Below are 23,700 nucleotides of genomic sequence, written 5' to 3' on the forward strand. Positions count from 1 at the left end.
AGTTTATTTATTTATATTTAGGTATAGTATTATAAAATAATAAATGCGAAAGTTTGTGAGGATGGATGTGTATGTATGTTTTGTTTGTTACACTCACGCAAATACTACTGAACCGATTACAATGAAGTTTAGCACACATATAGAGGGTAACTTGGACACATAGGGTAGGTTTTATTCCGGAAATCCCACGGGAACGGGAAATATGCGGGTTTTTCTTCGGAAAACGCGGGGGAAGCCGCGTGCGAAAAGCTTGTCATTCTATACGAAAGAGTTGTTACGTAGTGCTATTATAATATATTCTATGCTATTGCTGTCTGGGTGAACCTTGAACCAGATAACATTTGAAAGTAATGAAATAAAGCATATAAAACTAACAATAGCATAAACAACAAAACGAAATTCAACATAGTATTTTAAATTTTTTGTTTTTGAAACAATTACTAAAAAAAACTTTTCTTCCAATGATGAAATAGTTAACTATTGTCTAAATAAAATCAAATACAGTTTATGCATCTCTTTGATTTTGTACTAATTTGAGCTTTCGCATGTAATCTATCTGAAAACTTCGATTCTTTGAATCGGTCCAGTATTATTCCAAAAAATAAATAAATAAATAAACAACTGCTTCCATAACAATAAACTTTCGATCAACTACGACGAAGTATTCTTAATAAGTTAATAGCCAACCATCCAATTTTGTATCCACTACATATTATATTGTCAACTTCTGAGTAAGTGCCTATGTGCCTTGAGGGGAGATTAGACCATTACAGATGTAATGTGTTAACACAAAAGTCAGTTTCTAAACGTTGCGCGCGAGAATTTCCCGCCTTTTTGTGATGTGTATTTTTTTTTTGTTTATAAAAAATATTATTGATGAGAAAACAGAAAATACTATGCTGTTTTTAGTTTTTTGATTAATGAGAATGAGGATATTCTTGTATTGTGATTTATTATAAGACATGAATGAGTTTTGTTAGCTGTATTACGTCCATGATATTGAATTAAAAAGATAAATCTGACAGAAATCATGTCAAAACAGTGGATTATTATTGCAGTAATGTAAGTAAAAAAATAAAGTTTTATTTGTAAGAACGGTAGGTACCTATATTACAATTTTCAAGTGTACCTAAGTAGTATCTTTTCTTAACAAAGTTGTGAATACGAAGCTCGAGAATTTTAACAATCGTCAGTACTCAGTACCTAAAGTAGAAAGTTATCAAAAATATGTTTGTTTATGTCGATTGTCGTGCTCGTTTAAATTTATGTAATAAATAAGTAAATTCGAAGCTTTCGAAGCATAAAATCTGAATGAAATTTGTTATTTTATATGTAGAACACCTTTTGCACGTATTATTGAAGAACTAGAAATTATTTTTTATGAAGCAATTGATTTTTGACTCGCCTAAAAACCAAGCTAAAAACCGTTAATTATATTAAATTTTTATCGTTAGCTTACGATATTTTTTTAAGCTGTGTTGCTGTGTGTCCACTAAGCAATATTTAGGGCTTGTCCGCACCGGCGGAAAAAAAATCTCTCGGTGAACATTTATGTTATTTGATGCAATTTGAACGCGAAACGGTGCGGCTTATTTCATAATATTTCTTGCAGTATAAAAAAAAGTAAAAGCTTAGTTTCATGTAGTGGCGGTGCATTTAGAGTTTAGACCAAACGAACATAGAGCTAGAGCTAGAGCATTCTTTCGTGATCGTATAGTGTAAACGAAAACTCGTATTCAGTAAGTACTTTTCGGTAAGAATAAAGAATATTGCGTAGAATCTTTTGCGCACTAAGAACAACGAAAGAATGCTCTACACCTGTTTACACGAAAATTATTTAACATAGTGGGGTTAGAATGAGCATTCGCTCGTTTGATCTTAATGCTCCGTCAGATTAGATGAGAATCTAAACGATCATGCATGCATGACGCCACGTAACGTATGTCATGCAGCATGACTGTCTAATGACCACATAAAGCAACTTTCGTTAAAGTAATTGACTACACTATTGAAGGCTGAACCCTTATGTTTGAGTGTGTATAGTAATTAGTAACTGGAGACAATTTTGAATTACATTTTCTTATGAAGTGATAATCAACTATTAAATTAAAGCCACCATCACATAGTTTACTAGCCTAGATTCATTGATATGTTTTGTATGAAATGGCCTTAATAGCCTCTATAGTCTATGCCATGAGTGGATTTTCTCTTTGATTTAACAAGTTTCGATTTAATTACTTCGTAAACGACGTTTTTGTTGAGATTATGTTACTATAATGGTAAAAAATAAAATTATAATAAAGTGCTGCATTCGTTCATTGTAAATATGTACATATATTGATTGCATGCCAGTTCAAACAGTAAAACGGTTACTAAATTAACAAATTCGCTCTAAAATGTCTGAAGCAAAACTCTGCTTACGCGTCTATTTAGGCAGAGTTTTCTTATCGTTATCTTATAGCGATACAATCGACTTTGAACGTTACAACCACTAAATAAGGTGTCAATTTCAATGAATATATCTATACTAATATTATAAAGAGGAAAGGTTTGTATGTATGTATGTATGGTTTTCACGCATAAACTACTGAACTTGATTATAATGAAATTTAGCACACATATAGAGGGTAACTTGGATTAACACATAGGATAGGTTTTATCCCGGAAATCCCACGGGAACGGGAACTATGCGGGTTTTCCTTTGAAAACGCGGGCGAAGACGCGGGCAAAAAGCTAGTTTTAAATAATGCCGCTCGATTGTCAGTCTAGTTGTTTAAAGTACAACAATCTTATATTACAACATCATATATGTTGTATGTAAATAATAAATATGTAAGTAATTTTATTTTATAAGACCGTTTTACAATAAATTTTTGTACAGTATTATACAATTCATACAATAACACAATTTGTTCACAGACTGTCTATATCGTATGCGTCGAGTATAAAACCAAAGATGTCGCTGCAGCGTTTGACAGCGCTTCGAGCGCTGATGGCCAGCCAGCAGACAGCGCTGGCAGCGTATATTGTGCCTACAGCTGATGCTCATAACGTAAGTTTAGTATTTTTCAACGTTTTATGACACGACCCCTATAGTAAACCAAAATATTATTTTTTACACACACACACACAAACACTTAAAATAATACTTCATGTGTACGAGTATACTTACAAACTTTACTATAGTAATAATAATATGTGTGTAATATATAACCAACTATCTTACTCAAGAGTTACAACTCCCAACCCCCATTACAGAATCTAGACTTTATAGCTTTCTGAATTTTATTAGAATTTAATACCCACATTATATAACATAATAAAATTTATTAGTATATAATTCCTGAACCAAGAATTTGACTTATTGAATTTTGTCAGAATTATATGACGAATAACTATAAACTATAACCACACTTGCAACAAAACTATTTATGTTTGTTACAAACATGTAATAAAAATATATGTAATAAACTATCCTACTTTTAACATTAAAAGTTACAACCCTCAACCCCTATTCCAGAATCTAGAATTTATGACGTTCTGAGTTTTATTAGAATTTTATAGCCACATAGCATGTTGTATTGTGGTATATAATTCTTATGTAATAGTAACGCCTATTCCAGTCGGAATACATAGCCCCCATAGACGCACGTCGCGAGTGGCTAACGGGGTCACGGGGTCAGCCGGCACTGCGGTAGTAACTAACACGCTAGCGGCTGTGACTATATTTATAAAAGAATTATATAACATTTTTACAAACCACACTTATAATAATCCTATGTACGTATATTTCAAACTATCCTACTCATAACATTTAGAGTTACAACCTCCAACCCCCATTCAAGAATCAAGAAGTTATGACTTATACAAATAATACATTATTTATGACTAGAAACACATACATAATAACATACGATAATTTATTAGTATACTACACCCCAAATCAATCCCTTCCTACACTAGAATTATGTATATATATATATTTCAGTCAGAATACATAGCCCCCATAGACGCACGTCGTGAATGGCTAACGGGGTTCACGGGGTCAGCCGGCACTGCGGTAGTAACTAACACTCTAGCGGCAGTGTGGACGGATGGTAGATATTACACGCAGTTCGAGAAGGAGGTCGACTTGAATCTGTGGACGCTGATGAAGCAGTGTGAGTTGATATTTTAATAAACTAGCTTTCCGCCCGCGGCTTTGCTCACTTTGTCTAAAACCTTATAAATTGTATACTAAAATCTTCATCTTGAATCACTCTATGTATTTAAAAAACCGCAACAATATCCGTTGCATAGTTTTAAAGATTTGAGCATACATAGGGATATAGGGACAGAGAATTGTTTTATACTATGTAGTGAAACTGTGATAAGAAATATGTTAGGTATGTAATGTGATAGTGAAAAAAAAAATTAATTTCCTGGTTTTTCTAGAACTTGAAGTTTTTGCGAGTTGATAAAATTTAAAAAAAGAGTCTCGTTTAAGTAATTAATATTCCAATTATTCATTACTGTGTTTTCTACTTTTACATAACGCGTTCCTTGTAACTTCCTTTTCGATAATTTTTTTTATTAATTTGACTTTAAAATCTCTCTGTTTAAGCATGTATTTCTCAAACTCAAACATTTATTTATTTATTCAATTAGATTTCTTATAAAAGCACTTGAATCGTCATATTTTTAACATTTACCACCGATTCGGAAAGCAGTATCTATGGAAAAGAACCAGCAACTCCAAAGTTGCTCTTTTAAAATAATGTCAATATTACAATTTAAACAACAACATGTATAATATGTAACTACATAATTATATATATGTACTTGGGTTGTTGAGGAAGTGATTATGAGGAAGAGGAGGAGGAAGAGGAATTTTCACACACAAATTTAGGGGATGCGGATGAGGAAGAGGATATTTTTTTGAGGAAGAGGATGCGGATGAGGAAGCGGAAGAGGAAGCGGATGAGGATGATAGGAAATTATAATCAAAATTAAAAAACAAAAACTTTTAAAATTAAAACAAAAGCCGTTTTCCTGTCTCTACATATTGATGTTTAAGGTTAGGGGAGGTTAGCTCGCCCGATCGCGAATTTACGAAGACTGTAAGTACTATTTGAGTCACGAGCCGGACTCAGATGAGCTTTTGTTTATGCATATTACTCGAAAAAACCCACAGAAAAAACCTAATCTATATCAGTGCCAGAAGCGACATTAGGCGATTTCCACAAAAAAAAAACTAACTGGTACTTATTATGTAAGCTTAAACAACTTGTTTGTTTTTTAATTTAAAATCACTTTTGACAAACATTATTTGGTAAAATATGTTTCTAACTTTCTACTGAGTATGAGAGAAAATGTTATATTATTATGTTTAGAGATAAGTGTTAGGCGCAGAATGCAGATATAAATATTGCGGTAAGACTCTACTCTTGTTCGTTTGTAGAGTCCGACTCGTAACTCAAATACATAGTTTAAATAGGCTTTGTAAATTCGCCGCCCGATCGGATCAGCATCCTCATAAATTTCCTCTAAATTTTGAGGAAGCGATAGCGGAAGAGGATTTTTTTATTTTCATTTTTGAGGATGCGGTAACGGTAGAGGAACCCAAAATATTGCGGAACTTCCTCATTATGAGGAAGCGGAAGAGGAATCCTCAACAACCCTAATATGTACATATTATAATATGCCAAAGAACTGTTCTATTCTGTATTTATTATACTACTAGCTACGCTCCGCGGTTTCACCCACGTGGCTCCGCTTCTGTTGGTCTTAGCGTGATGATATATAGCCTTCCTCGATGAATGGGCTATCTAACACCGAAAGAATTTTTCCAATCGGACCAGTAGTTCCTGAGATTAGGGCGCTCAAACAAATAAACAAACAAAAAACTCTTCAGCTTTTTAATATTAGTATAGATTTATTAAATGCAACTGATTTTCAATCCAAAAATTACTTTTACCTTTTAACAGCGCTACCCGATACCCCTTCTATAGAGAAATGGTTGACTACCAATTTGGGAGCTGGTTCTGTGGTGGGGGTCGACCCCTTTACAATGAGTAGAGAAGAGTGGACACCGTTGCAGGTAATGTATTCAATATATTTTATTTTGGACCTTGACTTACTTGATTATTAACGTTTCACCTATAGTATAGTTCTCAGTATTCAAGTTTATTATTTGTCACCCTTATAATTATTGAGTCTATCGTATTTACTAAAGCTAAAGTGTAATTTAAACAGATTTTGCTTGGTTCGATTTCCTGGTTTGGTAAACACATTTTTGGAAATCTTAAATTGCTATTTTCATCCTTTTCAAATATATTAAGTATTTTCTAAGTACAATTTTCTTTTGTCTATTAAACGCACTTCTCCAGGTAGTTCAATACAAAGTTCCATTCTATACGGTATATGTATTATCAAAGAAAATAAAATAATACTTTTCTTCAACAGACGGCATTAAAAAAAGCCAAGATGCAACTAATAGCCGTTCCAAACAATTTGGTTGATCAGTTGAGGATCCAACTCAAAGACCCGGCGCCAGAGAGACCGCATAATGAAATTATGCATTTACCTGTTAAATACACAGGTATGTACTTTGTAATATGTTAAATATACTGGTATGTACTTTGTAATATGTTAAATATACAGGTATTTACTTTTTAATATGTTTTATATACTGGTATGTACTTTGTAATTTGTTAAATAAAAAAAATGTAGGTATGTTTCATTTAACTGTATTTTGTTTAAACAAATGTTAAACTAGTGGTTTCGCATCTGTGGTCGCAAAATTAACAATTCTCATACTCTTAACATAGCGCCAACTATCGGAATTTTTACTTTTCACAGTTGCAAGAGAAACAAAAACAACACAGGATTATTTTACATCCTTTATTTGTGTCAAATAATAAAGGTCTGCTAATGATGTTTTCTACTGAGAACGTATAATAAAAATACATTTTCTAGGTAAGCCAGCTAGCAAGAAAATAGAAGAATTGAGAGCCAAAATGGCGGAGAAGAAAGTATCTGCTCTCGTGCTCACCGCATTGGATGAAGTGGCTTGTAAGTTTATTTGTATACAAAATCTTATTATAATTACAATAGAGAAAATTTCCAGAAAATCTGGAAACGAACCTAACCTTTTAATTAATGATATTATATGACTTCTATTTCTATTAAAAACAAAATGTTTTCTTATACAGGGTGTCCACAGTTGGTATACTAAGCTCAAAGGAGGTTATAGTTTTGCATACGTTGAGTTCGTAAAAATACTTATAAAATTCCAGACGCATTTTTTTTCAAATAGATGAATTCTTAAAACTCTATGTGTACACCCATAACAAGCAACCCGCCCAACTTTGCCACCAGCACGTGAGCTATCGTTTAAAATTATATTTTCATAGACAAAATGCTCATATAAGCGAAGTGGTATATGCTGGCTGCGCGAAGCTAGAGAAGAAAACATGGATTTTCAGGAAAAATTTAGCAAAAATTTTTTGACGTAATTTTGTTGTTTAAGTATTTTTATCGTGATCAGTGTATGCAAAACTACAAGTTCCTTCGCGCTTAGTATACCAATAGTGGGACACCCTGTATATTACGCGGTTAAAAGCAAGTATTTTTATAGCTTATGTCTTATTCTGTTTCAAAATCTATATCACTACGAAATAACGAAATTTCATCAAAATCAGTACTGTGCTATCCGCGTGAAAAAGCAACAGACATACAATCTTACAAACTTTCGCGTTTATAATTATAATATTAATACGAAGAAGGATTTGTCCTTTTTAGAATGGAAACATAATCTGACTATAGTTATTGTTTTTGTTTTTTACACACTAGTTTTAAGCTAGATGACATTAATATGCAAATTTACTTATTTAATTTAAATTATTGCCTAATATTTATAAATACAATTTAAAATCTATTACAGTCTGTTATTAATTACTTACAATTTATATTAGTGTAAAAATATTTACAGATGTACTCAACCTCCGGGGAAGCGATATACCCTATAACCCCGTGTTCTTCTCATACTTGGTTATAACCCCCAATAGAGTAAAGTTATTCTGGCATGGGGGTCGCATTCCGACAAATATACTTGAGTGTTTGGAGTCAGAGGGGGTCGCTATAGAAGGGGTCCCGTATGAAGATATTGTTAGGGACCTGGAGAATATGACGGTAAGTTATCTTATCTGTATAAGTATTTATTTAAAACTAGCTTCCGCCTGCGACTCCGTTCGCGCGGAAAAATTAAGAAAAATTAAGATTTATTTTTTTTCTACGTATTTTTCCAGGATAAAAAGTATTCTATTTTATGCCCAGGATAATAAGGTATACTTATACCAAGTTTCCTCGAAATCGAACCGTTTTCACGTGATGTCTTCACATACAGACAGACAAAAAATTTTTTAATCACATATTTGGGTTCGGTATCGACCCAGTAACACCCCCTGCTATTTATTTTTTAAATATTTTCAATGTACAGAATTGACCCTTCTACAGATTTATTATATGTATAGATTATATATATGTATGTTTATCAGCCATCTGGTTTCCATAACACAAGTGAAAGCTTAGTATGGGATCAGATCGTGCCGTGTGTGAAAATTGTCATGAAATATTTATTGTTATTATTATTTATATCTAAAACTAGATGCTCGCCTAATCATAGAAAATTACCAAAGAAATTAGATGTATCTTCGCTGCAAAAAGTGAAATAAAAAAAAAGACGGGTTGCACTGGGGGAGTGCCGGCAGAAGTGAAAACTTGATTATTAACGTTGAGCATGTTTGATATCCATCCGTCTTACGCTTTTTCGATCAGGTCACGTGTCCTGACGCGAGCTTAAGATTTTATACCCATTACAGAAAAAGTGCTCAACGCCGCTAAAGAAGTTTTCACTTCAAAAAAATACAGTTTAGACTTTCCTACGATTTTATTATATGTATAGATTATATTATTATGTGTGAAATTTGTTTGTTTATTACAGAAAGAGTTATCGGAAAGCGGTGATGGCGATCACGACATTTGGGTGTCTAGCGAAGCGAGCGAAGCGGTACATAGAGCGGCGTCTGGAGTGAGTAGTTTTTGTTTATTATTTAAATAGCTGTGCCCCGCGGTTTTACCCGCATTATTCCGCTCCTGTTGGTCTTAGCGTGATGATATATAGCCTTCCTCGATAAATGGGCTATCTAACACCGAAATAATTTTTCAAATCGGAGTAGTTCCTGAGATTAGCGCGTTCAAACAAACATACAAACACTTCAGCTTTATAATATTAGTATGGATAATAAGGCGGCTCTGTTGCTTATAAGCGATTTTTTTAGATTTATACATTACGTGAGTTGAACTTTAATATAATAAGTTAAAATTTTTATTAATTTTGAATGCGCTTAGATATTATGTTTGTGTATGAATAAAAATAATGTAATATATGTAACTAACTGCCTTTCCGCCCGCGACTTCGCCCGCGTTATACAAGAAAAACCCGCATAGTTCCCGTTCCCGTGGGATTTCTGGGATAAAACCTATCCTATGTGTTAATCCAAGTTACCCTCTATATGTGTGCTTAATTTCATTGTAATCGGTTCAGTAATATTTGCGTGAAAGAGTAACAAACACACACACATCCTCACAAACTTTCGCATTTATAATATTACTAGATTTCCGCCCGCGGCTTCGTCCGCGTTTGCAAAGGAAAACCCGCATAGTTCCCGTTCCCGTGGGATTTCCGGGATAAAAACTATCCTATGTGTTAATCCAAGTTACCCTCTATGTGTGTGCTTAATTTCATTGTAATCGGTTCAGTAGTATTTGCGTGAAAGAGTAACTAACACACACACATCCTCACAAACTTTCGCATTTATAATATTATTAGTAGTAGGATAGGATAGGATAGAAAAGGATTAGTTGGATTGAACCGACCGAAAATTATTTCACCAGAAGAAAACTACATTATTGTGTCAGGTATCTTTTTATCATTTATTCCGCACGGAGCAAGGATGAAGAACTAGTATTAAAAAATGTGTGCATGTACTAGTGTACACACGTAAGAAGTGAAACTTCTTTATGACCTTATTTTTCAAAAAAATAATTTACTTTATGCAACTTTACAGAAATACGTCAATCACGCGTGGTAGGGATAAGAAAAAGATGGCGCGTAACGGAAAAACGTCACGCGTAACGAAAAAAATGTTACACTAAATTTTTTTCCAACCCCGATAAAGAAGTTTCACTTCAAAAATAGTAGTTTTCATTATAATGTTTTAATACAAAAAAATATTTATTATTTCAGGAAGACGTCTTAACGAAGCCTTTGAATTTAATATCGGAAGTGTCACCGGTGGCTCTTATGAAGTTGGTGAAAAATGACGTCGAATTGGAGGTAAGAAAAGTCTATATTTTATATATTTACTAGCGGTCCGCCCCGGCATCGCCCGTGGTACCTACATGTTTAAACTATCCTATCTCTCAAGTTGGATCGAACTGCACATGGTGTGCGAATTTTATTATAACCGGTTAAGTGGTTTAGGAGTCCTTTGAGGACAAACATTGTGACACGAGAGATACAAATTTAAATACAAATTAGTTTATTCATAGGTAGTTTAGATATTTTAAAGATACACACTATCCTTCACTTAAAGAGCGTGTGTGCCGAGCACACGTGTCAGAAGTGAAACTTCTTTGGCAACATTCAAAGATACCTAAATCGTCGCCTTACTCCATGACGTGACGGTATTGCCACGCGACCTTGAAATTTTTATCAACGCACCTAGAGAAGTTTCACTTCAAAATCCGTTGCGTAGTTTTATAGATTTAAGCATACATAGGGACACAGAAAGTGACTTTATTTTATACTACTAGCTTACCGCCCGCGGTTTCGCCCGCGTAGTCAGAGACAAAACCCGCATATTTCCCGTTCTCGGGGGATTTCCGGGATAAAAACTATCCTTCCTCAGGTCTCAAGCTATCTCTGTACCAAATTTGAAGTAAATCCATGCATTAATTTTTAAGTTTATCACGGACATACAGACATACAGACAAAAATTGTAATAAGTATATTTTTGGCTTCGGTATCTAAATCAATGTACAGTTATGACTTTCCTACGATTATATTATGTACTAGATTTCCGCCCGCGGCTTCGCCCGCGTTTGCAAAGGAAAACCCGCATAGTTCCCGTTCCCGTGGGATTTCCGGGATAAAAACTATCCTATGTGTTAATCCAAGTTACCCTCTATATGTGTGCTAAATTTCATTGTAATCGGTTCAGTAGTTTTTACGTGAAAGAGTAACAAACATCCATACATCCATACATCCTTACAAACTTTCGCCTTTATAATATATATTAGATATTAGATATTAGATTTAAAACACATTCTGTTTAGCGATTTATTTATTTATTTAAATACATATATTATTTCTAGGGTTTCAGGCAATGCCACATTCGCGACGGTATATCGGTTGTGCGTTTCTTCAATTGGTTGCATCGCGGGATCGATTCCGGCGAAAGTATAACTGAAATGCAAGCGGCTGATAAGCTGTTGGAGTTTAGGAAGTGAGTGTATAATGTTTTAATCGTATTTTTGTGTGTGTGTGTTCTTTGATAAAAGGATTGCCTTTTATCAAAGAACTATGTTATATTGTTAAGTTATATTGACTGACCGGTTGGCTTGGTTGGTAGTGGCCCTGCCTTCCAAGCCAGGGTTCGAAATATTTGTGTGATGAACATAGATGTTTGCTCTGTGTCTGGGTGTTAATTATCTATATAAGTATTCAGTTAAAACTATAGTTATATGTATGTTTATCAGCCATCTGGTTTCCATAACACAAGCGAAAGCTTAGTATGGGATCAGATCGTGCAGTATGTGAAAAATGTCCTGAAATATTGAAATGAAATGAAATTTCAATATTTAAATAAATAAATAAATAAACGTTTATTGTCAACATAATACAAATACACCAGAGCATGAGATTTTACACAATATAAACATTTAGCAACACACATAAACACACATTAAATTTATCATCAATCAGTCATTATCATCAAAATACGTATTCATTTATTGTGCAGTAGGAAGGTACTGGGCATTTTCATGTTGACAAAAGGGACCAACTCAGTATATGGTACGAATGATAATAAAACCATTCGTGCCACTTATTTTCAGTGGCCCCTAATGACACTCAGGACATTTTGAAATTTCATTTCATTTCATTTCAATATTCCGTTCTATTTGTAACTATTATTAGTTATATTTTTTGGTATTTACAATTTACGAGATGAAAACAATTTCAAATAACATTTTTTTGTCTGAAACAGGGACGAAAAAGACTTCCTCGGACCGTCGTTCGAAACAATCCCCGGGGCAGGGGAGAACGGGGCAATCATACACTACAGTCCGACCCGCGATGGCCCACAGCGGGGGATAATGGGGCGGGATATGTTCCTGCTGGACTCTGGGGGACAATACAGGTAGGTTTTTATGGGGTAAGAAAAAAAATGCGTGAGTAAAAATAACTGGGTCAAGATTACTTTAAAAAAAAAAATATTTTAACAAATTACAATTTTTACTTAATCTATGACCTTAACTATAGAGAGCTGGTGCGAGAATGACGAGTTCACTTGTGAACTGCTTATATATCTGAGATATCCTCCCGCCTGGTGGTCCGGTGGTGGTCCGATACCGTATAACCATTAAATTAATATCCCTTTGTTTTATCAATTACGCATTGTCCACTAAATGGGCGTATTGTTCATGTTAATGCGTTCCTTCTTGGATGTCCACGGCGTTATCATAATGAGTTCGCTGGAATTCGCATAATGATCCTGTAACTTAGGTATTTGCCTTTTATTATTTACTAGCTTACCGTCCGCGGCTTCGCCCGCTTTGTCTAAAACCTAATAAATTATATACTAAAACCTTCCTCTTGAATCACTCTATCTATTAAAAAAAACCGCATCAAAATCCGTTGCTTAGTTTTAAAGATTTAAGCATACAAAGGGACATAGGGACAGAGAAAGCGACTTTGTTTTATACTATGTAGTGATTTTAAAATTAAGTGTGGCCTTTTGCTTTGCTTTACTCGTGTGTGCCGAGCACAAGTGTCAGAAGTGAAACTTCTTTGGCAAGATTCAAAGATAACAAAATCGTCGCCTATAAATGTTACTCGCACCTGATGACTTTATAACACAAATTTTCTCATATTTTTGATGTGAAACTTCTTTATCGGGGTTGGAAAAAAATTTAGTGTAACATTTTTTCGTTACGCGTGACATTTTTCCGTTACGCGCCATCTTTTTCTTATCCCTATTCCCTACCACGCGTGATTCGACGTATTTCTGTAATGTTGCATATATGAAGTACATTTTTTTTTAAATAAGATAAGGTCATAAAGAAGTTTAACTTCTTACGTGTGTACACATATATTTTTTTATTTTCAGTATATATTACCATAAATAAAAATTCATAAATTTTTCTATAATTTTTTCCAGAGACGGCACAACAGACATAACCCGCACCCGGCACATGGGTGTGCCGAGTGACGAACAAACAAACGCATTTACTCGCGTGCTGAAGGGACAGATCGCACTTGGCACTGTGCTGTTCCCACGGGGGGTTAAGGTATGTGACCTCCTGGCTCTTATCACTTAGGGGTTACGAATTTTTTGTAACCCTTTAGTTAGAGACGGATCTGAGTTTGATAAGTATCTAACCTTTGTATAAATTTATAAAAAACTAGCGGTCCGCCCCGGCTTCGCCCGTGGTACATGTTTACGTTTTCTCTACATAAGAACCATCCTCGTACTTCAAGGAATATAATAAAAAAAGAATTATCGAAATCGGTTCAGCCGTTCTCGAGTTATGCGCTTACCAACACATTTTGCGATTCATTTTTATATATAAGAGAAGAAGATAGAAAAAAATCGATCACGAGGCTTCGCCCGTGGTACATATTTCGCAATAAAAGGTAGCCTATGTCCTTTCTCGGGTATCAAAATATTTCCATACCAAATTTCATGAAAATTGGTTCAGTAGTTTAGGCGTGATTGAGTAACAGACAGACAGACAGAGTTACTTTCGCATTTATAATATTAGTATGGATTATCTAACCTTTGTGTTAGTCGCACGGTTATATGAACAATGAACATATCATATTACATTTTAAATCTTATATATAAAAATGAATCGCAAAATGTGTTGGTAAGCGCATAACTCGAGAACGGCTGAACCGATTTCGATAATTCTTTTTTTATTATATTACTTGAAGTACGAGGATGGTTCTTATGTAGAGAAAACGTAAACATGTACCACGGGCGAAGCCGGGGCGGACCGCTAGTTATTCATATTAACATAAATAAGTACTATAATTTTATTATATTATTAATTTATAGTTTCCTCCATATTTACGTGTATTTTTTTTTTCAATTTTTTTCGTTATTCTTCCCAGGGCAACGTGCTAGACACGCTAGCCCGTTCTGCCCTATGGCAAGTGGGGCAGGACTACGCGCACGGCACGGGGCACGGCGTGGGGCACTGCCTGCACGTGCACGAGGGCCCCGCGGGGGTCTCGTGGAGGCCCTACCCGCGGGACCCGGGGCTGGGGCCCGGACAGGTGCTGAGTAATGGTGAGTTATGGGAGGGAGGGGGGATGAAATGTGGGGGGAGGTAGTAAAGCAAGGTGATGGAGGCCCCGCGGGGGTCTCGTGGAGGCCCTACCCGCGGGACCCGGGGCTGGGGCCCGGACAGGTGCTGAGTAATGGTGAGTTATGGGAGGGAGGGGGGATGAAATGTGGGGGGAGGTAGTAAAGCAAGGTGATGGAGGCCCCGCGGGGGTCTCGTGGAGGCCCTGCCTCAGGGACCCTGGACTGGGGCCCGGACAGGTGCTTAGTAATGGTTAGTGAATAGTCCCCGCTCTTTGGGTGCTATTCCTCCAATTATGTGCGAGGATGTGGGATAGTGAAGCGGTGTGTGGGATAATGAAGTAGTGTGTGGGATAGTGAAGCGGTGTATGGGATAGTGAAGTAGCGTGTGGGATAGTGAAGCGGTGTGTGGGATAGTAAAGTAGTGTGTTTGATAGTGAAGCAGTGTGTGGGATAGTGAAGCGGTGCGTGGGATAGTGAAGCTGTGTGTAGGATAGTGAAGCAGTGTGTGGGATAGTGAAGCAGTGAGTAGGATAGTGAAGCAGTGAGTAGAATAGGAAGCAGTGAGTAGGATAGTAAAGCAGTGAGTACGATAGTGAAGCAGTGAGTTGGATAGTAAAGCAGTGTGTGGGATAGTGAAGCAGTGTGTGGGATAGTGAAGCAGTTTGTGGGATAGTGAATCAGTGTGTGGGATAGTGAATCAGTGTGTGGGATAGTGAAGCAGTGTGTGGGATAGTGAAGCAGTGTGTGGGATAGTGAAGCAGTGAGTAGGATAGTGAAGCAGTGAGTAGGATAGTGAAGCAGTGTGTGGGATAGCGAAGCAGTGTGTGGGATAGTGAAGCAGTGAGTAGGATAGTGAAGCAGTGAGTAGGATAGTGAAGCAGTGTGTGGAATAATGAAGCTGTGTGTAGAATAGTGAAGCAGTGAGTAGGATAGTGAAGCAGTGAGTATGATAGTGAAGCAGTGCGTAGGATAGTGAAGCAGTGTGTGGGATAGTGAAGCAGTGAGTAGGATAGTAAAGCAGTGAGTAGGATAGTAAAGCAGTGAGTAGGATAGTGAAGCAGTGAGTAGGATAGTGAAGCGGTGTGTGAGATAGTGAGGCTGTGTGAAGGATAGTTACGCAGTGTGTGGAATAGTCAAGCAGTGAGTAGGATAGTGAAGCAGTGTGTGGTATAATGAAGCTGTGTGTAGAATAGTGAAGCAGTGAGTAGGATAGTGAAGCAGTGAGTGGGATAGTGAAGCAGTGTGTGGGATAGTGAAGCAGTGTGTGGGATAGTGAAGCAGTGTGTGGGATAGTGAAGGAGTGAGTAGGATAATGAAGCAGTGAGTAGGATAGTGAAGCAGAGTGTGGGATAGTGAAGCAGTGAGTAGTATAATGAAGCAGTGAGTAGTATAGTGAAGCTGTGTGTAGAATAGTGAAGCAGTGAGTAGGATAGTGAAGCAGTGTGTAGGATAGTGAAGCAGTGTGTGGTATAATGAAGCTGTGTGTAGAATATTGAAGCAGTGAGTAGGATAGTGAAGCAGTGAGTAGGATAGTAAAGCAGTGTGTGGGATAGTGAAGCAGTGAGTAGGATAGTGAAGCAGTGAGTAGGATAGTAAAGCAGTGAGTAGGATAGTGAGGCAGTGAGTAGGATAGTGAAGCAGTGAGCAGGGAAAGTGAAGCAGTGAGTAGCAGGGTTGTTACAAAAAAACATCGTTGTTTAAAACATCATGTTTAAAACAAGTTTAAAACAAATTGTAAAAAAAACATGTTTTTTTTCCACCTGTTTTAAATCAATATTTTATACATTGTTTTAAACAGGTTAAATTAAACAGGTTTAAAACTTACAAGTGGGATAGATAAATAAAACAATTTGAAATGGGAAATTATTATTATTGCGATATTTTATTATTGCGAAATGTTAATTTAATTAACTTAATTATATTATTATATAACACTAGTCATTCAGCTAATAAGATAAATAAAACATTTCAAATAAAGAAACTTTAATTTTAACATTATTATAATTATTAAACTTAATACTTAGTCAACTAATAAGGATTCCTCCAAATGCTCTAAATGGCCACACTGGGAGATTGTATTTTTTTATTCATATTTTTAAAAACTGAAACAAGCTAACGTCAGTGTCAAACTGTCAACAAAAGCGCGCTCGCTCCTAAGTACATAACAACGAACAACGAACACCGAACAACGAACAACGAACAACGAACATGTAACAACGAACAACGAACAACGAACAACGAACAACGAACAACGAACAACGAACAACGAACAACGAACACCGAACACCGAACAACGAACAACGAACAACGAACACCGAACACTGAACAACGAACAACGAACAACGAACACCGAACATGTAACAACGAACAACGAACAACGAACAACGAACAACGAACAACGAACAACGAACAACGAACAACGAACAACGAACAACGAACAACGAACATCGAACAACGAACACCGAACAACGAACAACGAACAACGAACAACGAACAACGAACAACGAACAACGAACCACGAACACCGAACAACGAACAACGAACACCGAACACCGAACAACGAACAACGAACACCGAACACCGAACAACGAACAACGAACAACGAACCACGAACACCGAACAACGAACAACGAACAACGAACACCGAACAACGAACAACGAACAACGAACACCGAACACCGAACAACGAACAACGAACACCGAACAACGAACAACGAACACCGAACAACGAACAACGAACAACGAACACCGAACAACGAACAACGAACATGTAACAACGAACAACGAACACCGAACAACGAACAACGAACAACGAACATCGAACAACGAACAACGAACAACGAACACCGAACAACGAACAACGAACTACGAACACCGAACACCGAACACCGAACATCGAACATGTAACAACGAACAACGAACAACGAACAACGAACCACGAACAACAAACACCGAACACCGAACACCGAACAACGAACAACGAACAACGAACAACGAACAACGAACACCGAACAACGAACAACGAACAACGAACAACGAACAACGAACAACGAACACCGAACAACGAACAACGAATACCGAACACCGAACAACGAACAACGAACAACGAACAACGAACACCGAACACCGAACAACGAACAACGAACACCGAACAACGAACAACGAACAACGAACAACGAACAACGAACACCGAACAACGAACAACGAACAACGAACAACGAACACCGAACAACGAACAACGAACAACGAATACCGAACACCGAACACCGAACAACGAACAACGAACACCGAACACCGAACAACGAACAACGAACAACGAACAACGAGCAACGAACAACGAACAACGAACAACGAACAACGAACACCGAACACCGAATAACGAACAACGAACAACGAACAACGAACACCGAACAACAAACAACGAACACCGAACAACGAACAACGAACAACGAACAACGAACATCGAACAACGAACAACGAACAACGAACAACGAACAACGAACACCGAACACCGAACAACGAACAACGAACACCGAACAACGAACAACGAACAACGAACAACGAACACTGAACAACGAACAACGAACAACGAACACCGAACAACGAACAACGAACAACGAACACCGAACAACGAACACCGAACAACGAACACCGAACACCGAACACCGAACAACGAACAACGAACACCGAACAACGAACAACGAACACCGAACAACGAACATCGAACACCGAACAACGAACAACGAACTTTTGTTGCTGGCTCTGTACACTGTGCCAGTGAACGATGTGAGGAGCAACAATTTTTTTTTATGTTTCACTACCGAAAATCGACAGTTAAGCTGGCGTGGACGATTTTCTAGCTAACCGGTTTCAAAATTAACTCTACTTCCGGTTTCTATTTTGTTGCTGTCTCTGTACACTGTGCCAGTGAACGATGTGAGGAGCAACAATTTTTTTTTTATGTTTCACTACCGAAAATCGACAGTTAAGCTGGCGTGTACGATTTTCTAGCAAACTGGTTTCAAAATTAACTCTACTTCCGGTTTCTATTTTGTTGCTGGCTCTGAACACTGTGCCAGTGAACGATGTGAGCAACAATTTTTAAACAACGAACAACGAACACCGAACAACGAACAACGAACACCGAACACCGAACAACGAACAACGAACAACGAACACCGAACACCGAACAACGAACAACGAACACCGAACACCGAACAACGAACAACGAACACCGAACAACGAACAACGAACAACGAACAACGAACAACGAACACCGAACAACGAACAACGAACAACGAACAACGAACAACGAACAACGAACACCGAACAACGAACAACGAACACCGAACAACGAACAACGAACACCGAACACCGAACAACGAACAACGAACACCGAACAACGAACAACGAACAACGAACAACGAACAACGAACACCGAACAACGAACAACGAACAACGAACAACGAACACCGAACAACGAACAACGAACACCGAACACCGAACACCGAACAACGAACACCGAACAACGAACAACGAACACCGAACAACGAACAACGAACAACGAACAACGAACATCGAACACCGAACAACGAACAACGAACAACGAACAACGAACAACGAACACCGAACAACGAACACCGAACACCGAACAACGAACAACGAACAACGAACACCGAACAACGAACAACGAACACCGAACAACGAACAACGAACAACGAACACCGAACAACGAACAACGAACAACGAACACCGAACACCGAACAACGAACACCGAACAACGAACAACGAACAACGAACAACGAACAACGAACAACGAACACCGAACAACGAACAACGAACAACGAACAACGAACACTGAACAACGAACACCGAACAACGAACACCGAACAACGAACACCGAACAACGAACAACGAACAACGAACACCGAACAACGAACATCGAACACCGAACAACGAACAACGAACTTTTGTTGCTGGCTCTGTACACTGTGCCAGTGAACGATGTGAGGAGCAACAATTTTTTTTTTTTTGTTTCACTACCGAAAATCGACAGTTAAGCTGGCGTGTACGATTTTCTAGCTAACCAGTTTCAAAATTAACTCTACTTCCGGTTTCTATTTTGTTGCTGTCTCTGTACACTGTGGAATAGTCAAGCAGTGAGTAGGATAGTGAAGCAGTGTGGTATAATGAAGCTGTGTGTAGAATAGTGAAGCAGTGAGTAGGATAGTAAAGCAGTGAGTAGGATAGTGAAGCAGTTTGTAGGATAGTGAAGCAGTGAGTAGGATAGTGAAGCAGTGAGTAGGATAGTGAAGCAGTGAGTAGGATAGTGAAGCAGTGAGTAGGATAGTGAAGCAGTGTGTGGGATAGTGAAGCAGTTTGTGGGATAGTGAATCAGTGTGTGGGATAGTGAAGCAGTGTGTGGGATAGTGAAGCAGTGTGTGGGATAGTGAAGCAGTGTGTGGGATAGTGAAGCTGTGTGTAGGGTAGTTTAACTACAATGTAGTTAACATTTTATTTTATTATTATGTGACTTCACATTATGTTTATTTTATTTCAGAGCCGGGATACTATAAGGTTGGGGAATATGGTATTAGACATGAGGACCTTGTTGAGATTATCGAAGTGAATAAAACAGCCAATCATCCAAGGGTATGAATATTTTTATTTATTTTGTTTTTGCATGAGTTTTATATACAGGTACACTTGTAAATCACGAGCAACCTCGCAGGACAAGATATCTTATATCATAAGTAACAACATTTGTTCTACTAAAGTCCGGTCGCGGAGCAGAAAGAATTTCGTACAATGACCTCTTTACCTACTGACAGTGGTCACAAACATTTTTGAATGAAGAGTGCAGTTTACATGAAATATTTGGAGGAGAAAATGTTTTTTACTAATTTATTAAATAAATGTCCTTTATTCATTTACAATAGTTTAGTTAGTTACATTTTAACTTTTTCAATAACAACGATATATTATATAAAAAAAAGTGTGCGTGTACAGTGTACACACATAAGAAGTGAAACTTCTTTATGACCTTATTCTTTTTCAAAAAATAATTTACTATGTACAATACGCGATTTCGACTTAGGCGGATTTTGATTGGACATAAAGAGTTTGAGGTTTACTCTTATAAATTTTGAATTCACAAAATCATAATTGAACACCAATCAAGCAAACACAAACCTTACGCTCTCAGGTTAAAGGTTTACAATCCCTAAGGACGGCGGTCATTGCACCTGTGCGAGCAAGACACATTATTTTTACACGGGAGTGACAGTGACAGATAATAACAGGTTAATGTACGAAATTCTTCCGTCTCCGCGACCGGACCTTACTACGAACATACAAACAGACAATAATTTTAAAAACTGTATTTTTGACTTCGATGTCAATTGTAGATCACGCATAATTATTTTTTTTAATGTTCTATGCACAGTTTTGACTTTCCTACGATTTTATAATATACAAGCTTACCGCCCGCAGGCCGCGGCTTCGCCCGCTTTGCCTAAAACCTAATAAATTATATACTAAAATAACCGCATATCATATCTATTTAAAAAAACCGCATCAATATCCGTTGCGTAGTTTTAAAGATTTAAGCATACATAGGGACAGAGAAAGCGACTTTGTTTTATACTATGTAGTGATATAAAAATATAATAAAAAAAGAATTATCGAAATCGGTTCAGCCGTTCTCGAGTTATGCGCTTACCAACACATTTTGCGATTCATTTTTATATATAAAGATTATTTTTTTCAGGCATCAAAACTGCTAGGCGATTTCGACGGTCGAGGCGTGTTGGGTTTCAACACTCTGACGTTAGTGCCTCACGACACTAAGTGTGTTAACGTGGAGTTGCTTGATGATTTTGAGGTTTGTATTAAGTATAAAAAAAATAAAAAATTAAAATAAATGTGCAATGAGGAAAAAATAAGCAGTTATGTTAAAAAAAAATACAATAATCTGTAGATCTGTAAGTAGTTTATGATTAAACGTATTATAAAAAAAAATAGTTAAACAGTTGTGTAATGAGGAAAAAATACGCAGTGTTGTTTAAAAAAAAATAACAAATAATCTGTGGATCAGTATTCAGTATACGAATAAGAATTCATTTTAATTTTTAAAGTCTTGAAAAAAAGAGCATGAGCATCGAGCAAGTAAAATTTCAATGTCGCCTCATGGCCATACCGTCACGTCAAGGAGTAAGAGCGTATACGCACTATGCGGGTAGCCGTCCGGCTGACCGCAAGCACAATTATGTACGTAATATTCATTTCTATGCGCACCGCGATGCGGCTACCGCAGACCGCACAGTGCGCATAGAAATGAATATTACGTACATAATTGTGCTTGCGGTCAGCCGGACGGCTACCCGCAATGCGGCTACCCGCATAGAGCGTATACGCTCTAAGGCGACGATTTTTTTGGTATCTTTGAATCTTCACCAAAGAAGTTTCACTTCTGACACGTGTGCTCGGCACTCACGCTCTTTTTTTTCCAACAAAAATGATTATATTCTTGTAATATGTAGCGACACCTAGCTCTGAATCGCGCAAGCGAAATGTTTTCGCTACAGAGCTATATACATATACAACTTTCCGACATCATCCATTGGGGCCTTCACGGCCGGCCAGTCGAGTTGACTGGTCGAGGATCCTCCCTTTTTCGATGGAGGAATTCCACCTTCCTTCCTCCACAAATATTCATAAAATACAATAATAAAAACATTTTTTACAGCTGGCATACCTAAATTCGTACCACGCTCGTGTGCTGGCAACACTCGGACCGATATTGAAAGAACGTGGACTTTTGGACGACTTGCAATGGCTTGAAAATGAATGTAAACCTTTAGAAAGGGCTTAAGGTGAGAAATAATCATATTTTTAGTAGTAACTCAAATTCAAACATTTATTTATTCAATTAAACTTTGTTTAGAAGCGCTTTTTATCGTCAAAGTACATAAAATGTAGCCTACTAGCTTTACGCCCGCGTAGTCAAAGGAAAACCTGTATAGTTCCCGTTCCCGTGGGATTTCCGGGATAAAACCTATCCTATGTCCTTTCTCACGTCTCAAACTATGTTTATGTCAAATTTCATCCAAATCGGTTCAATGGTTTGAACGTGAAGAAGAGATAGATAGACAGAGTTATATTCGCGTTTATTTTGTTAAGAGAGATGCATTGACATAAAATAAAAAACTAGATTCAAAATTACGTTAAAAATGTTATGTTTTAGGCAGTTTTCTTATTAGCCATACAATAGACTTTGAACATCACTGCTACGAATAAATGTTCAATACAATTAATGACTTTGTTCTAAATTTTAAAAATAATTGTTGAAGTGAAACTTCTTTATCGGGGTTGGAAAAAAATTTAGTGTAACATTTTTTCGTTACACGTGACATTTTTCCGTTACGCGCCATCTTTTTCTTATCCCTACCACGCGTGATTCGACGTATTTCTATAAAGTTGCATATAGTAAATTATATTTTTAAATTATAATATGTAAATTATATTTTTATTCTTTATGACCTTATTTTTTATTTTATCTTTCTTTTTTCAGATCGAGCAACAATGACGATGCAGTATTGCAAGAATGAAAATGATGCAATTTTTTAAATGTTATTTTTTTATTGTGTAACCATTGCTATTGTATTCAATATGTAATCCATATTTCGTGTTATTTATGACAAAAGCATTTTACGCATTTAACACATTTTGATTGAACTATATTCAATTAATGTTTCGACATTTTATAGTATTTTTCATGACTTTTTTTTGTATTTAGTAACTTTTATACGATGGTATTAGTGAAAAATAAATGAATATGAATTTAAAGAGGTTGTTAGATTTTTGCCCTTTTCGAACTCCGTTTCGCCACCAGAGACACCTTTTCTTTGCAATAACCCTCACGGAGCCCGAGACCTTTCCAACGAATGCAAAACCGTGGAAATCGGTTCGTGCGTTCTGGAGTTATAGCGTCAGGAAGGAAAACCCGACTTATTTTTATATACAACTAGCAGTCCGCCCCGGCTTCGCCCGTGGTACATATTTA

The 23,700-nt window shown here is 36.9% G+C and overlaps 1 protein-coding gene across 1 annotated transcript; it reads left to right on the forward strand.

Moving 5' to 3' along the window:
* Positions 1 to 928: 928 nt before the first annotated feature.
* LOC149895402 (xaa-Pro aminopeptidase ApepP-like) lies at positions 929 to 23,473 on the forward strand. Its single transcript, XM_090118974.1, has 17 exons — positions 929 to 1,062; positions 2,920 to 3,052; positions 3,989 to 4,160; positions 5,967 to 6,079; positions 6,445 to 6,580; positions 6,958 to 7,053; positions 7,973 to 8,172; positions 8,984 to 9,070; positions 10,289 to 10,378; positions 11,419 to 11,549; positions 12,312 to 12,464; positions 13,485 to 13,614; positions 14,441 to 14,618; positions 20,197 to 20,288; positions 21,406 to 21,519; positions 22,384 to 22,510; positions 23,209 to 23,473. Exons 1-16 carry the CDS (start codon positions 1,031 to 1,033, stop codon positions 22,507 to 22,509), a joined length of 1,983 nt encoding a protein of 660 aa, XP_089975100.1. The 5' UTR covers positions 929 to 1,030; the 3' UTR covers position 22,510; positions 23,209 to 23,473.
* Positions 23,474 to 23,700: the final 227 nt, after the last annotated feature.

Source organism: Colias eurytheme, chromosome 31, assembly GCF_061535395.1.
Source record: "Colias eurytheme isolate Ceu_HAF_F1 chromosome 31, ilColEury1 Martin Lab GWU primary, whole genome shotgun sequence".
In the NCBI taxonomy this organism is placed as follows: domain Eukaryota; kingdom Metazoa; phylum Arthropoda; class Insecta; order Lepidoptera; family Pieridae; genus Colias; species Colias eurytheme.